This window comes from Manacus candei, unplaced genomic scaffold (genome assembly GCF_025592945.1).
Source record: "Manacus candei isolate 608988 ecotype Guabito, Panama unplaced genomic scaffold, ASM2559294v1 h1tg000047l, whole genome shotgun sequence".
Taxonomy (NCBI): Eukaryota; Metazoa; Chordata; class Aves; order Passeriformes; family Pipridae; genus Manacus; species Manacus candei.
The window spans coordinates 10810409-10828492 of record NW_026138095.1 but is presented as its reverse complement, the minus strand read 5'-3'; the positions used below and the strand labels follow the sequence as shown (position 1 = coordinate 10828492).

General features: G+C 42.7%; 1 protein-coding gene across 3 annotated transcripts in view; it reads right to left on the bottom strand.

Annotated features, from left to right (window-relative positions):
- MYH10 (myosin heavy chain 10) overlaps positions 1-18084 on the bottom strand; it is a 102079-nt gene that overhangs the window by 25650 nt on the left and 58345 nt on the right. For all 3 annotated transcript variants that reach the window (XM_051797457.1, XM_051797456.1, XM_051797458.1), the window contains 9 exons: positions 15260-15323; positions 13423-13521; positions 12338-12481; positions 11934-12029; positions 7838-7956; positions 7246-7398; positions 6676-6849; positions 4886-5059; positions 3027-3141 (listed from right to left, as the gene is read on the bottom strand). In XM_051797457.1, the coding sequence (XP_051653417.1) occupies positions 3027-3141; positions 4886-5059; positions 6676-6849; positions 7246-7398; positions 7838-7956; positions 11934-12029; positions 12338-12481; positions 13423-13521; positions 15260-15323 (1138 nt within the window). The remainder of the gene's footprint in view (positions 1-3026; positions 3142-4885; positions 5060-6675; positions 6850-7245; positions 7399-7837; positions 7957-11933; positions 12030-12337; positions 12482-13422; positions 13522-15259; positions 15324-18084) is intronic.

Here is an 18084-nt window from a genome sequence, read left to right as displayed (position 1 = left end):
TACAGAAGAATTGGAAATGGTGTTATTTCAGTGATGAGGGAAAAAAGTATCTGGCAGAATTCTGCTAGGCTGCTGTTTTGAAGAATTCTTTCCATTTTATTACAACTACAAAGAAATCCCTAGACAAAAAACAAGTTTCAAATCAGGAACACTCCACACCAAAGCACTTCAAAGCTGCCATAAAGCATCACAATGGAGATTTTTCTTTGATTTTTTGAACATTTTGGGTAAGGATCCCTACAGTTCATTCTTCAGAAGCACAGATTTGAAATCTGACTGCTAAAAGCTTAAAAGGTGATTCCATGTGCATGTCAAGAATTATGTAAACAGTTCACTAAAAAATACAAGAGGTGGCTTAACACCTTTAATAATTATTGCTGGTGCTTTTTAATGCTGAACAAACACCCAAAATATGTGGGTTCCCAATGAAATCCAAACTGGCCAGCCAGAAACAAGCAACTATTTGTAGGCTACAGCTTCAATTTTGTGAAGTTATTTTATCATTTAAACCAAAGCAGAGGCAGTTATGCTTTGCTACCAGAATTAGTTTTGTATCTGACAAGTAAGTGAAACTATTTTATTTCCTCCTTGTACTCAACTGGTTTTCAAAAGTCCATTAAAATAAAAAAGAAAATTTAAAGCAGAAAAACACAGGGCAACAAGTTTGAGTAATCAGTTGTAGGTCTTGCCTGGAGTACAGAGCAGAGCCCAGCTCCTCCACATGGTTTTAAACACAAGAATCTGCAGTTTCTTAAAGTTAGAAAAATAAGTAGGTGGCAAGGTGTTCATAAATCATATCACAAATTTTTACTCTGAAGCAGAATTCTGCTCTAAATCAGACATGGGACAGAAATTAATGGGAATTAGTCCCATAGAGGATGAACACAACAGCTTGTGAATATTAGGAACCTGCCCCCACCAGCCCCACTAAGGACTGGAAACCCCCAGCTTTGGTTGGAGGTACTTTTTAGATTTAGTAAAGAGATCTGATACTTGTGCATTTTTGTTTTGCTCCCCTCTGTGCTCCAGCTTGAAGAGGGTGATTTCTATTTCCACCAGGATTATTAAACCTAAGCTTTCCCTACAGTTTAAAAGCAGTCACTGAACTGCAGGACTGGACCATCATCCCCTGGCTGAAGGCCCCAAAACTGAGCCCTCCCGGAATTACTTTAGGAACACCATGAGCCTCCTCAGGGATGGGATGTACCAGGAGCAGTGGAAAATAAACCCAAGTAAAGGCTGAAAGTCTGAAGGCACCACCTTCAATATTTCTAAACCTGGGGAGAGGAATACAAGGAGGATGAGGAGGTTGAATAAAATATTGAAAGTGTATTCAAAGACATTCCAAGCAAGTGGGTTTGTTGATTTCTCAACACCTCACAAAACACGTGCTGTTTATACAACGGGGAATATTAAAATTAAGAGGTTTTTAAACAAAAGAACAATTCCAACAAGTCTGGAAGAAGTTTTATTTCACTTACTACCCCCACTACAACTGCAGCACTCATTCTGATACTTCAACACATTCTTCAGCTCTCCTCCCAAAAGCACACAGCCACGTTCTAGAACATTGCAGAGTTTTGTCAATGTTGGACTGCAGAAAGAAGCTTGATAAGTGTTACAAAGCTTATGCATTCTCCCAAATGCTTGGAGCCACCAGAATTGTCACTTAAGAAGCAATTCTACATCTCCTCATGGAACTAGGAAGCAACAAACCTTGTCATCTGCAATGCATAACTGGAGATGCTATGTGTGTTTGCAGCAGCAGCTGGACAGGAGCACTCAGGGACTGCTGGCCTGTGGGGGTTTGACCTAAATCCAGCATGAAATGAGAAGTTCATGCAAGCCTACGAGCAAAAATGGATTTTCCTGTAGATACAACAGCCCTGCCTTTAGTAGGCCTACTGTTTTATATCCATTCACCTGGTGGCTCATGAAGACCAGTAATATTGTCATAGAAACAGGCTCTCTGAATATTCTGAATCTCTAAGGCAGAGAAACAGCAGAAACAGAAAGACAGAAGAGCAGATACACAAGACACTTCAGTTAGTAAAAACAACAGGTTCATCAATTGCAAATAGACTTAACTGCTACAAAAGCAATTAGGCCACAACATATTCCATGCACATTTCAATTATCTGTGGAAGCAGGTATTGAATATTTGGACCAAAACACTTGTGTGGGTACTCAAAAAGAAAGGAGCAGATGCAGATGCCCAACCAAAAAGTTCTTTATCTATTCATTAAAGCTGCTCTCTGTGACTGAGGAGAGTAAGAAGGAAACTCAGTATTAACCTGCAGCACCATCTTTATCACAAGCTTCATTTCCTCCTCAAATAACAAACTACAGGATTTATACACTGTGACATGTAAATACACTCTAATTAACATACTGTGATGCTAAAACTAGAAAAGTCTCTCCTAAGTATCTATTTGGCTATTTCTGCTTCTTGGAGTATTTTGGTAAAAGTATTGATAAATACTTTCAGGTGATATGCAGGTAAACTGGCTGAGCAGCAGTGCACAGTTAAAACAGGAATATACTGCATTTGATTTTAAAATGTAATAGCACTGCTATGGTCATTAATGGAATTTATTTTAGGAGATGTGGGTTTCCAGGGTATCCCCCACCACTGCACATCAAACAACTGTGCTGGTGCTCACATAAGGCAATGTTTTATTAACAGGAAGAATCACTCCAGCTGTTCACATTTAGGACTCTACTGCAGCAAGTCCCAACTAAGAGTTTGGACAAGATTCCACGTGAAATTCGACCCAGAGTAACAAGTAATAAGTGAATATCAGTTCAAATAATGAACATGAGAAGCAGCTACTCAGAAATGGTACATGTGCAAGGGACCAGGGGTGCGACCCAACTTCCTTGTCGTACTCGTGGCACTAAATAAGAGAGAAAATGCTGCAGATATTTACAATGGAGAGGGTGGAGGGTGAGGAGGCACAAAAAGTTTAAACTCATCCAGCAAGGTTAAATCACTACCAGCACGTGCTCAGAGCATGATCTCTCACCATCCTTCCAGAGCTCAGCAACGAACTTGTCGGACGACTGGTGCAGGAGCGTGGCCACGTTGTCGTTCAGGGGGTCCATGTTCTTCATCAGCCACTCATCTGCCTTGTAGTCCACCTGCAGGGGCAGAGGGACAACCAGCTGCAAGTTTGTACTGGTCAGCACCAAAAACAGCTTTCAGATCACTACAGTGGTGTTTTCCTCCTGTTCTCAATGCTCGTCACCATTAAGGTTGGAAAGGACGTCCAAGATCAGAGTCCAACCTTGCCTGTCCACACCAACCTTGGGTGTCCATAGTTGGCCTCTTCCAAACAGCTCAAAGTACCACAGAAGGCTGTTATTCTTTTGAAAGAGTAAATGGGTGTTTTCTTAAAAATCCAGCCATCTTTTTGCTTGCTCATAGCCAGGTGTACATTTGCAGCCTGGTGTTGTAAGGTTGACTGTGAAGATATAAAACCAACTCTAGGAGAGATCCTAATTTTACTTATCTAAATCACTAGAGAATAGATTAATTTCCCTATAGTAGTTATATTTAAACACTTTGTTCTATAAGGAAAACAAAGGTCTTATCTCTAAAGAACCAAACCTGTGGTTTCCAATTAAACCACAGTTCAGCAGCTGAAAACTCAATGAGAGAAACATGGGTTTCCTTCCAACCCAAAAGAGAGCCCTAAAATGCCCTAATTCCACCAAAACCTCTGCACAGATTAGCATGGCTTTGCTTCAATCAAACCAAAAGTTTTCTATTTTTGGATAAAGGCTTTGGAAGAAAAGACACATTTAACAACTTCCAGCATCCAAAACCAAAACAGATCATTATCTCAGGACTTCTTGCAGGAAATTATTCCTGTTTTGAAGGAATACACGTTCTGACCAGAGACTGCAAAATGCCTTCTGTCAGAGGAAGCTCTGAAATGCCAGTATTCCAAAAATGCCCACTCAGTTTGGCAGAAATAAACCATTCTTTAGAACAATTATTTCCAGTAGCCAGGCACCAAGCTGGTTTACTCTCCTTTGATTATTTAAAGGCAATCTATTAACTGCAGGAACAGTGATCACTGCACTATTTCTAAGTAACTGTTTTAAATATTGATACAACAAAATGTATCATGTATTTCACTTTTTGCTGCAACTACCTAGTTGGCAGCACTGACCTCAACAAAGGTAACAACAAGCCAGCAGTACTTAAAGTGAAAATTAAAGGAGAGGTCAGAATCATTCACATAACCTGATTCTTTCACTATCAGGTAAAAAAGTAGGATTAAGTTTTAACCATTTATGAAAATAATTACAAGCAGGGCCCTATAGAAAATCCCTGGTTATCATGAAGGATCTGCAAAGTACAGGAATTGCAGTTATTTCCTGGAGCTGCACCTGAGCTCTGTCCCTGCAGCAGGAGACTAAGGACTGAGCCAACAGTAAAAATCAAAAGGTCTCAGCTTAACTCAAAAAGAAAGTGTTCTGTGAAGATAAATGTGAAGATGGTACTGACAGCCCTGCTTCAAGCACCACCATCAACCTGACAACCCAGATATGCAAGAGATTCCTTTCAACAAAGTCCTGGAAAAAACTCCACCTGTAAAACCTGGTAAAAAAAAAGTAAAGGAAACCAAAATATTTGCTTTATCTAATATTAATTCAGATTTTTCAGTTCTGTCCATTTGGTAACATAAGTTCCATAAAAGCTCTCCTGAATATGTTCAAGAAAATTAAACAAGGCAAGAGTATTTCTAAATTTGGTAGCTATACTGCATAGTATATGCATATATATATATATATATATATAATGTCATATGCTGTACTGCATAGCACTTTCCCCAAACCAATATTTCTAACCAAGAATTTAACATTTAACCCTTACCTTCCCTGCATAGTGAATAATGCAGAAGTCTGCTTTGTCCTTTAGTTGTCTTGGTTTTTGGAACTTGGAATGAGTTCCTTGCTCTTGGACCAATTTTTCCACAAATGTCTTGTCAGTAGCTTTAGGGAACCAGCATTCCTCATCCAGCAGTGCCAACACACCAGGAGGATTTGCCTGAAATGCAGTTGGGTTTAATCTGTGAATATTCTTATAAATATATTTAAAAGTTCAATATTTACAATACACCACTGAATGCCACAATAAAATTAGTCTAAACTGATTAAATTTGACTTCAGATAAACAAGCTGTGGGGAAGCCCAGGTCAGAAGGATGGTTCAAACAAATTCATTCCAGTGCCTGTGGAGCCAGACACGAGCTGATCCAGTGCTGACCAGAGCCTTGCTTTGAGCTGGGCCTGCAGTGGATGATCTCCAGAGTCACCTTCCCAACATTTCTGTGACAGGGACAGCAGCTCATCCACATTCCCAGGGTAATGTCCTGCTTTAATGGGAGATAAACTCAGCCAATGATCCCTCCCTGCCCCTGGATGCTCCCGTGGGTGGGTGTCCAGCAGCATTCCCAGATCCAGCACAGCTTTGTACACTGTCTCCATGGAATTTAAGCACCCTCTCTGAAAGTTTATATTTTCTTACAATGAAGCAGGGAACAACCAATGTCTGTATTTTACAGCTGCAGAATTGTTTGTCAGGATTGCTTTCCTCAGAGTAGACAGACTGATGTACAAAGGGAAGCAATGGAAAAGGGTTGTAGGGATTTATACTTAAATTTTAAGGATCTATACTTAAAAACCTTCTAGGGAAAGCAAAGTCCACACATTTGAAGAGAGATGTTTCTACTACCTGGTATCACATTTACAGAACAACAAGGTACTGAGATTTGCTTTTCAAATAATGATGCATTTTAGGATGTTCACCTAAACGTGTGCACACTGAAGGCACCCACACTTGCCCCCCTGAGGCTTTTGGAGGAGATTTTACCTTCCAAGGTGGCAGAACTTTCTAAGTTCCACACACCTCTGATAACCCAGACAAGATTTCCCCTTTTCCTAAAGGAAAACAAGGGTGTAGCTCATGGGCTTTTCAGCTGCCCAGGATGCACAGCATCACTGGCAGCTCACCTGTATTCCAGAATACACAGAGAAAGGCAGGGAGGAGTCACTGCAATGCCCCAGGGGGAATTTAAAAGGTCCAAGGTTCAGAGGGACAAAGAACAATAAACTTTCTGGGGTAAAAATCCTTGTTCTCCTCCTCTGCTCCTCCTGCTCTTTGAAGGGCTCTTCAGCCTCCACAAACTGAGCAGCCAGGGGAGTACCTTAAAAGCAAAGTGACTAAAACCACTTTTAAGACTTGTATTCCATTTGCAAGGCAGATTTGTGGGGGGAGAAAAAGGAAGTGTCAGGAATTTTGCTATTGATTTCAAATTAAAAAAGTTTACCCCAAGTCTTGAAAAGGTTTCAACCTGAGCCCTAAAGCTCCTACAACACAATGGCACAATTTAGTGACAGTGACAGGATTAATGACTTTGTTAGTACTAAGGAAAAAAGTATAAAAATAGCAGCTCCATATCTTGAGCTTAGTGTTCTACACTAACATCAGGGCAAAATCCCCTAAGGATTAATCCTTTTGCTAATAATACACAGTGTTTTAGACTTTGGACTTGAGCATTCTGGTTAATTCCCTTTTAATGACAGCTCCTTGAGAAATATCTAATTTGCAGGCAGTAAAAGACACACTCAGCATTCCAACCTCACTGTTCACGTGCAAACTTACAGGTCTTTCAATTAAGTCAATGCAAGGCTGCAGATCCAGTCCAAAATCAATGAAATTCCACTCGATCCCCTCTCGCTGGTATTCCTCTTGCTCCAGGATAAACATGGTGTGGTTAAATAACTGCTGAAGCTTCTCATTGGTGTAGTTAATGCAGAGTTGCTCAAAGGAGTTCAACTACAAGAATAACATCAGTATGCAAGAATGAGTCAGTGACAAGATATCACATATCTGGGAGTCAAAAATTTGACTTTATAAGGAAATTCTCCAAAACTCTGCAAAGTTCAAATATAACAGAAAGAAAATTGGAAAACAATTATACGAATCTCTCATGTTCCCTGCTACATATAATTAAACTAATGCATAGTAGGAACAACCACCACACACAAAAGAAGGATTTAGACTAAAGTATGGCTTTTTAGCACTGTCATTTTGGGCTGTCAAAGCATTTTTATGCTCCAAGCAAACCCCTCCTGCAGCCTTGGAACACGCTGCATTCAGTGGCTCTGCAGTGGGTCCTGATCACACATTACCAGGGAAAAGAAAAACCTGACTAGCAGGATTTCCAAGTACCTCAAAGATCTCAAATCCAGCAATATCCAGGATGCCAATAAAAGATGCTCCCTGACGTTTGGTCCTGTCCAAGGCCTTGTTGATGCGGTGCACGAGCCAGCGGAAGAGGCGCTCGTAGGTGGCCTTTGCCAGAGCTTCCACTGCAAAGTCTGCCTGAAAATCCAAACAGGAAAATTTATTTACCCTGGAAAAGCCATCAAAAGAACACAGACATGGATGTTATCACAAATAACTAAGGAAAAGAAGAAGCTGGATGGAGTTCATACCAGTGAGGAATGAAAACAAGCAGTAGAAACAGTAAAGAAGTTTGATTAATGGTAAGAAAAATGTCTTTTTAAACTGTTCCATAAAAACAAAAGGTCTCTGAGTATTTGATAATGTCACAACAGTGATACAAAGGATGAAATCAGGAGAAGGTCAAGGAAAGGGAAAGGTTTCTTCTATTCTACAACTAATTTTTACCATATAAGAACATTCCATAAAGACGGCAAAGCTTAAACAGAGTCAGTGGCAGCACATTGCAATTTTCTTTGTTAGGAGCTAATCAGGATGAGGCACAGTTTCCCTTCATCTTTAAAACACCAAAACTTACTTGTTCTTTGGTCTGGGCTTTCTGCACATAGTCCCTGCCCACTTTGATGCGGGGAGTCAGGATGGCCCGGGTGAACTCCATGACGTTCATTCCCAGCAGATGGCACAGTTTCTGTGCAACTGGAGAGCAAAGAGCACATGAAAAGGAGCACTGGAATCCTCCCCAGCAGCCAGAGATCCCAGGAGAGCTGCTGCTGACAGAGGCTGTCCTGGGCCACAGTAAAACTGAACCCAGCCTGGGGAGCCGGACACGAGCCCTGTGACAGGTCCCATCACACCCCAAGGCTGATGGACCCCTCCAGAGGGACACAGCTGGATTTCCTCAAGGGAGCATGGAAAACACTGGATTTCATGGGATTGCAGGTCATGTAACAGCCCACAGTTCAGGTACAAGCACCCATTTAGTTACTTTACAAGAGAACACCCATTTTCTTATCCCAAGGGAAAAGCACAGCCTGAGGACATCACACACCAAAGCCATCATACTGAAGGGTGCTTAAAACATGTTTCAATTCAGGCAGGTGTCCAGTGTAACGTCAAAATATATGACTTGTACTATTTAAAACATGGGTTTGTAATATTGTTGAGAGAGGCTGAGGACTCCCCAACCCTGGAAGTGTCCAAGGCCAGGTTGGACAGGGTTTGGAGCAACCTGGGCTGGTGGAAGGTGTCCCTGCCCATGGCAGGGGGTGGAACTGGATGAGCTTTAAGGTCCCTTCCAACCCAGCCCAGTGTGTGATTCTGAGTGTTTCATACAGAATAACAACACCAGCAGCAGTGCACTTTAACAGCAAGAACTCTCCTGATGTCGTGTTATTATTTAAATAGTGCATTACCCACGCCATCCCTACACATTCCTGTTGCATCAACCCCTTTTTCTGAACACACATCCCAAGAGTTGGGTGGTTATGATTCCACATTTCTAAAAATGAATGTGACGCCAAAGGTATTTTTAGGGTTGGGGAAGTGTTGCCCTTTAGCAGGAAGCTCTCCACAGTATCCAGTAAGTGCTCAGCCCTTGTAACCTGACAGCTTGTTGTTCTACTGTCAAAATGAAACAAACTATTTTTACAAATTAGCATTGGAAAATAAGAATTTTCCAGTAGGTGCTACAGAGTGTCCAGGGAAGGGAATGGAGCTGGGAAGGGGCTGGAGCAGCAGGAGGGGCTGAGGGAGCTGGGGGGGCTCAGCCTGGAGCAAAGGAGGCTCAGGGGGGACCTTCTGGCTCTGCAACCCCCTGACAGGAGGGGGGAGCCGGGGGGGGTCGGGCTCTGCTCCCAGGGAACAAGGGACAGGAGGAGAGGGAACGGCCTCCAGCTGTGCCAGGGGAGGCTCAGGTTGGACATCAGGAGGAATTTCTTCCTGCAAAGGGTGGTCAGGCCTTGGCAGGGGCTGCCCAGGGAGGTTTGGAGTGCCCAGCCCTGGAGGTGTCCCAGGAAGGCCTGGCCGTGGCACTCAGTGCTCTGGGCTGGGGGACAAGGTGGGGATCAGGCACAGGGGGGATCCATGGGCTGGGAGGGCTTTTCCAACCTCAGGGATTCAGAGATTCTGTAATTTCATACCAGTATATAAGAGCTTCCTCTGCATTATTTTTTTTTTCAGTATTAAAACCACTACTATTTGCTCTTAATATTGAGATTCTCTCACTGGCCACACATTCATTAGGGGGGCTCAAGAACTGACACACAATCAGTGAAATCAGGGGGTGTCACAAACTGAGCCCTTTCACTTTAGTTACATACAGAAGCATTTCTGTGCTTTGAGGATAAAAATATACATCAGCACATCAGACAAAACTTACTGTCTTAGGGATCAAGTAGCAAGTGCTATCAGGATCTTGAAAAAAAACCACCAAAACCAAACCAAGAACTTGAAAATATTAAGCAGCCATGAGCATCAGCTCGGTACAGTGGCATAATGGATACTACATAAAGGATATTGCAGTTTAAGGAAGGAGTCTTTTTCCCCCCTGAAGTGCTTCAAAACTACACTCAGCCTCTTTCATGAACCAGTGGTGTGGAATTTTTTGTCCCAACCCTTCCAGTCTGTAATAAACTGTAGTTTAGGTAAGAATAACAACAATAAACCATAGCAGATGTAGTACTAAAAATCCCATCTGCTAAACCACTGAAGGGAGTTGAAGCATTTCTGAGGTTCCCCTGAAGGGAACTAACCCACTTTCAAGTCCAAGCTCTGTCACTTTTAAGGGCAGGACTGGGTCACACTATTTCAGCTTCACTCATCCTGCACTTTAAAAAAAGCATCATTTATCTTAGGATGGTTTGGGTTTGAAGGGACCACAAAGCTCATCCAGTTCCAACCCCCTGCCACGGGCAGGGGCACCTTGTTTATAACTGAGAAAGGGTCCTTGAAAAGGTGTAATTGGACAAAGCCCTGACTATCCTGACTCATTTTACTACTACTGGGTTTTTGATATAACTCTCTGAATTATTACAAAGCCAAGATACTGAAAAAAGCTCCTATCACAGATGAACAGGAACCTTATGAGACTGCTTATGAACTTCTGTCCTCTCAGCAGAAAGGTTTCTTCCAAATCTGGTGAGCATGAAATGATTTTTTAAGTACAGTTTCTCCCTCCTCTTAATACACAAAGGCTCTATTTCTTTCTTGGATCTCTTGTATCTGTCCTTGAAACCATTATCTGTTTATCTACATCTGTGATCTATAGGGCAGAATTTGCTTTCCATATTCTTTGACTCAGTTCACATCTCTGCCACCCACACAAATTCCTTCCCATCCATCGAGACAATAACCTGACCTATATCAGACATCTCTAAAAGATGAATCCCTGTCAGGACACTGATTTCTCCAGAGGATGCAGGGAAACCCCTCACAGTGAGAGGTGACAACACAGGTGACAAGGGAGAGATCAGTTACCCCCAGTGTCTTCAGTGAGATCCAATAACAGACCACATATCCCAGTTTTTAAATACAAGAGGACAGAAATAGGCTTTAACTATGACCTGAGCTTTTCCCCATCTCTGCTTTGTAATTCAGCATTTTGTATCCAGTACTATAAACATCCAACAGGATCAGTATATTTATAGCCAGTGCTATAATTCAGAATTTATGTCCAAAAACCAATGGCAATACAAGTAAAACCAAGACAGTCAGGAAGTAAGAAGCATCTGTATCTTTCTACATCACACTTTCTACACTTTCTAGACTCAGATGAGTTCTCTAAGCCAGCAGGGAAAGCCCAAAAAACTAATTCCTCACCCAACCTCTTTTCCTCACAGCAAAAATCCAAATCTCAAGTCAATAACTTGCACCTTATACCTGGGCAGGAGGCCACTGCCCTCAGAAATGAGAACAATTTGGGACACTGCAAGAGATCTCCATGCACAGCAATTTGGGACAATTCCAAAGGGAGACAGAGAAGAATCTGAGTTGTGCACGTGCAGCAGGTCCTGTGAATGAACAGGTTCCCAAGCTCTCCAAGTTGACTCTCCATGAGAGCATTTAAAAGGCTGGCACTGAAGTACTAAATAAAAACCTCAGATGTGCTTCAGCAGCTATTTTTTTGTGTGTGTGAAGAAATACATACTCCTGAAATGGTGACTGCATTGCAGGCACTGACACATTCAATCCCAGCCACGCTGCCAGGCCACTCCAGGAATCAGCCTGTTCTAAATACAGCATTCCTGTGTTCTGCCATTGCACCCTGGAAGTTGTGCTTGGCTCCAGGGCTCTTATCATTGGCAACAAAACTGCTGCCAAGAACCAAAGCAAACAAACTGATTTAAGCATGGGCTTCTTCCTAGGGCTTAATCTTTGGGGAGAGCAATAAACAAGACTACAACTGAAATATGTGCTCAAAGCTCAGCAGCCACACAAACAGCACCAATTCCCTTGACAGACACTTACATTTGTCTGCAGGGTGAGGATGGAAGAGGGGAGTTTTAGTGATTGCCTGTTGGCTCCACTCATCCCAGTCCTGGCCCCATTTTGGCACAGAACACTCTCAGGGATGCTCAGCAGACTGCTCTGTGTTTTTCAAGATATGCACTGGACAAATGGCAGGAAGAAAACTCCAGCACTAGTCAGAGGAAGCCACACAGACGTGATCAACTCACCAGTGTTCTCTGGCATAGAGGCTTGATCGGTATTTCTCTCCTTCTTAAAGGAAATATTTCCAAATTGCAGCACTGAAGACACCACTTTCAGCATTGCTGTGTTAACAAAAGACATGTGCATCAGTTTAATGGAAGAGGGCTCAGCTTGGATAATTTTTCTTCTGTTACTTGTGTCACTTTCCTTCCAAATCCAAAGCAGGAGCTCAAAAAGGAAATACAGTTTGTACTGTGCTTTTTGGGCAAATGGCTTTAATTCAACTCTAGTTGAAGTTAAGAAAATATTTTCTTCAGGCTCTCAATACACTGAAGCAACATTAAATTGGGTGACATAAAGTTATCAAGTGTGTTTATGTGTGTAAGACAGAAAAGTACACTCTGAAAATGCAAAGGGCTCAATAACTTACACAAGATCTCATCGTGTGAAAACCCCATGATATGCATGGCTTCCATTGTCTCCTGGAAGTTATCCTTGTCTTGTTGCCCAGGAATGGGGATGTAGCCATTAGATAAAAATCTGTAATTGTTAAATCCTTCGAGCAGCAAGTCAGCTGTATTGGGGGGAAGGAAGAGACAGAAAAATAACATAAAGGAATTCTGTTCTCTCTAAATGCCCAAACTCAGCTTTAGGAAATCAATTCCTCACATGTGGCTACAAGCCTGTAATGGCTTGTAGCTGCAAGCTGCAGCTCCTGAAACCCTAAAAATACAAGTGTGCCTTGTGTGCCTTCCAAGCTGAAGGCAGATTCACAGACTCTCTGTAGCAACCTACACGAGCTCTTTAATGTATCTCTGTACACAGAGCATTGCCCCACTCAGATCTACCATAACCTTAAATCCCCATTTGGAATATCCCAAAAGGAGGATCTCTACTGAAAGGTACCAAGCTCAAGCAGAAATGGAGTTAGGGACTGATAATCACCAACATCAAGGATGCCAAACAGCAGCTTATCTAACACAGGAGAAGAAAGAATGGATCCATTCTCTGAAGTCTGTATCTTCATTAGTTTCACTTATCACAACCCAACAGAAACTCCCAGTTACCAAGGGGGGGGAAAACCCACCCAGAGTTGAGATAACCACCACAGCACTGCAGTGGCTTGCAGAAAGCCACAGAACTTCACTGTGTTTTGGTTAAATGGCTGCTTTTCTCCCCAGGCTGAAGGCACAGCCCAGAGCAGATACAGCTACCACTGCTGATCAGGGTTGGTGGTTATCACCTGGGAACACTGCAGCTTCTATCCAGGGATTCCCAGCACGAGACTGCCCAAACTGGGCTTTGGCATGGAGGAGACATTTGCTTGATTTATCAGAGTGGCTCCCCAGCACATCTGATAAAGCACAGGAGTTGTTCCCAACCAAAGCCACCTGGCTTTTCCTTCTTTGTTTAAAACTCGCTGGCTGGTGACTGAGACCAACCCAACCATGTTAAACTGAAATAACAAACACAGCCCACAGACAACAGGGTCACAAAAAGAGACTCTCAACTCACACTTGAGATGTTCTCCTGCTCCAGCCAGCAGTTGGTAGAAGATGTGAAACGTCCGCTCGTCTTTGGCCTGACGAACAGCACGAGACTTTTCCAACAAGTCTGGATTATAACTGGAGTCAAGGATCAGCTACAATTCTTGGTTAAAAACGTCCAGTGCAAACAAAAGTTCCAAAGCAGGCTATGGAATTACTTTAAGACCAAGTAGAACTTTAGTAGTAATGCCCAGAGAAGCTGTGGTTGCCCCATCCCTGGAAGTGTCCAAGGCCAGGTTGGACGGGGCTTGGAGCAACCTGGGCTAGTGGAAGGTGTCCCTGCCCATGGCAGGGGGTGGGACTGGGTGAGCTTTGAGGTCCCTTCCACCCCAAACCATTCTGGGATTCTATGACCAGACCATGCCCAATATGAACTTTTAGTGACTTCAAGTGAGAGATTTCCAGTTCAGACTGGTGGAAACCCACTTTTAATCTCAGCAAACTCATTAATTTCAGCACACCCATCCCGTTCCCTGCTCCATGCAGTTGTCTGGAATGGATTAGCCACAGTTTTGGTGAGAGGAGGAGCTACCATCCTTCTTCTATTAAGGTCATAGTTGAAGTTTTACTACCAAAAACGCAGCAGCTGCTGAACTCAGAGATACTTAGTCATCTGAAGTGTATTTGTCGTTTCTCCCCAGCACTGCATTTTTCCACACAGTCACCACTGCCTCTAAACAGCTCCCAACTGCAACTCCTGCAGCAGGCAGTGTCTGATTAGCTGCAATGTTATTTAACTCTTTTACTTCTAGATATTCCATATTGTAATGCAAATGCAGGACAGGGATTTGAAATGACACAGGTCACTGGTGAGGATGAGTTCTTGTGATGAAGAAAAATTCCCTAGGAGTTAAATCCTTCTGTTTTCACAAAGCTCTGGGCAAAACAATTCATCTGAATTTTCCTAAAAGCTGCCTTCATTCCTGTGCTGTGGTGAATGAAGGAAAACATTTATCACTGAAGCATATTTTGAATAACTATAGACCTTTTCCAGCCTTATTGGGAAATTATACTTTGTGACAGTTCCAAACATTCAGTGCACTTCAGATGAAGCAGTTTAAAACACAGCAACAGAACAAAAGCTTAACTGCAGCACTGTTTATGATCAATACCCACTTCATATTGTTTACTAAGACTTCCAATTTCATCATTTTATGACCACCCTGTTTTCCCCCAGAAAACAGGCTACACTAAAAATTACACACACATTTTTAGTATGAAGGAAACAACTTCAGAAAAGGGCTTTCAGTGCAAGTATTTTTACTTGTTCTTGCACCATCACAAATAAGAACGAACCTCAGAGCTAAACCTGAATCAGGCTTTGGTATTAATTATAATTAATTAATTACAATAGTAGGTCTTGTGTTATTGAACCCATGTGAGGGTCTAGAAGGCAGAAGGTGGCCCAGCTTTGTCACTTGATAAGGAGCATCAGCTCCTTCCAGGCTGGGAGCTGCTTCCGAGCTCTGGGCACGATGCAGAGCCTCAGCTTCTGATTAGGAAGGCGTTGGGGTATTTTCAGAAATGTTCACAGAGCAAGCACATTTTACATGGTTTCCCTTTTTAGCACACCCTGTTTTTAAGGCCAGTCTAAAAATCCAGCAGGTTTGGGAGTGCTGAGCTGGGCAGTGGAGGATTTCTGAGCCGCTGAATTTGTGACATTCGATCGCTATTTTGAAACAAAGGAAGAGAGGGGTGTTGTCAGAGGAATGTCCTTTCACTGCATTCCAATGAATTCTAGGGTTAAAAGCAAAACAAAGCAGAAAACTTGCATTTTTGCAAGGATGTGGCATGAAGGAGGATACATGTCTCAATGTTGGCCCCCACAATGTAACCAGTAACATCAAAGTTAATCCTGATGAATTTACCCTGCAAAGAAAAGAAGATTTTTTCATTATTACTGTTTTTTTTTAATTAAACAACGCTGTCTATATAAAATATAATCCAAATGCATTCATGGATCAAGCATTTCCCAAGATCAAATGAAATCACTGCCCATCCAGGTGCTCAGCCATCATTTCAATGGAGCACACAAACACACTCTAAGGATTAAGGAACTCTTAGTCCAGATATATTTGTAATCCAGACTCAGGAAAAACTTCTCTGAACGTGAGGCTCAATTCCTCACACTGAGGTTGGAAGAAATGCTGAGATTCTACATGTGCACATTTCCATAGCAAACTTACTGGTGCCTGAAGGTGCTCCAGCTGCAGCAATCCCAAATCTCAGGTGCTGCCCAGCCCATCACACCACATCTCCCCTTCCATTCCAAACCAGGCTGGCTGCTCTCTCTATGGCCTCTCTTCTCCAGCAGTTGGTAAAGAAAGAACTAAGAAATACACCCATTTCTCACACCTACATCTCAAATAAAGAGCCACTTCCCACACACAGAGCAGCTCTTGGAAAGGAGGTGGTTGCCAGTGGATATATTATATCATTTTTAAGCCACATCAGTTCCCCCATCTGATTTGTCATTCCCAACAGGACAACAGGCTTGGAGCTGGACCATTTTATCTGCACCATCACTGAATTTCAAGTTTGTGCTCATGAACCTGTTCAGCACTGCCCTGGTTGTATACCTGTGAAAAACCAGTGGGAATTCCCAGTGACTACACTGGGCTCTCCATCTTCATTGCACCCAATTTCCACAGTCCTCTATCCACACACAGACAGGTCTGGAGATCAGGGAGCATGACAGAAGTCTGTTAACACCTGCCCTAACACCTCTGATGGTATCTGCACAAAGCCACCCACTGATAACTTTTATGGAGCCCTTTGGAAAGGGCTTTTACAACCTGGATCCCAACCCTGCCTTATCTGCAGCCTGATTAGTGCTATCAGCATGTTCAAGTGAACATCCATTCAGCTCAGGGAGTGTGCTACTGATTTCCTGATTAAACATTCTACTCTCCAAGCTTGTAGGGTCCTGTATGTCAGGAATGGTCCAACCTGGTATTATTTTGGGGGCACATTTCCACACTGAACAAATTGCTTCATTTGTGCTATTGCAACTCCTTACCAGAACCCCCAGCCCTAATAAAGCCCATTCAGATCAAGATCTGTGGGCACAAGACCAAGTTTCTCCTCCCAGACCCCTCAGTGTATCCAGGGAAAGGCACAACCTCCCCACCAGCCCAACCCTGACTCAATCTCAGGGCAAAGTCACTGCTCCAGGACTGTGGCTGTGCAGCTCCAGCTCAAAGTGGGGTCTCTGAGTTGCAAGAAAACTGGTGGAACACTTTAAATTAGCTCCAGTGGTTATTCCCTACTGTTCCAGCTTGGTTGTTAAGCCACTGGCACTAAAACCACCATGCCAAGGAACAAGGGCTGTTTCCAGGCATGGCCTGGCAGGAAGCAGCACTGAACACAGATTTCTGAGGATGCAGATACAGAACACCCTCAGCTCAGTTTGTAACTGCAGCATTTAGACTGTTTGCTCAGGAACAATTCCAGAAAGTTCTATTTATAACTGGCACGAAGAATGAAATGACATTTTACTGAAATTCAGGCAGTAGACCAGATATATGATGCACATGTCAGCATGGCAACAATGGCAGGAGACTTTTTACCCAGAGCTGCTACCACAGAGCCTTCCTGTCTTGAACTTGCCTTGTCACGTGTGAAAACAAACAAGAAACATTACAGAAGGTCTAGTCAGTGGTTTTTCCTGATATCATTTGGAACCACTTTACGCTGTTTCCCTCTTAAAAGTTATTTAATTTCTGCTGTCAAGTTACCAGTTCCATGAGCAAAAATAATTGAGAGGAAATGCAGTCATTACACATCAGAAGAGGGAACCCACATGCTCCCTGCTTCAAAGTTCAGGCCTCACTGGAGTCTGTACTAGAGAGATCACTTATCTAGTTAATCTTCTTAAAAGCACAATATTAATAGATCCTTTTAGCTGGCACTGGCAAACCTTGCTATGAAATCTTTAATTCATCAGTTAGACTGCAGTGGTGCTCATCTAAGGGCTGAATTCTGTTGCCACCATCAGGCTTTGGAAAAACCACACCAGAAGGAAGCATTTAGCTCTGCCATGTGAATCCAGCAAGGCCACTGTCCCATCCAATGCAAACCAGAGATTTTTATTTCCTGAAACGCTGCCCTTGGTAGAAGAAAAAAGGGGGGAAAATGAAATTCCTTGGACATCAGCCTTATTTGAGCCCTGCCTGGTGCTGTCAGCGAGCAGGGACAGGCTGGCAGCCTCAGTGAAGCCTGTCAAGCCTCTGTGGCTGAACAACAGCACTTCTCACTTTGTGGGAGGATAGATATTTTTTAAGTCAGGTTTTAAAATGGCTGTAAAAGATTATTTTTTTTCCTGCATGAGATGAGACCATCTGGAATGCATTATACTTGCTCCTTTATAAAAACAGGGCTGGAGCCATCACAGTGATTATGTTCATGATGGCAATGCAGCCCTCAAAATAACACAAACCAGATGCTGACATCTTTTAGGGAAAAAGCATCCTCATTAAATTAGTACAGTCCTTGATGCATTCAAGATAGAATTACTGTACAGTGAAATCTATTCATATTATAAATTCTATACCCAACTTATATAAGCATCAAGCAATATTGTAAATAACGTGGCTATAAAATTATCAAAGCTGAATTTCCACAGTACTCT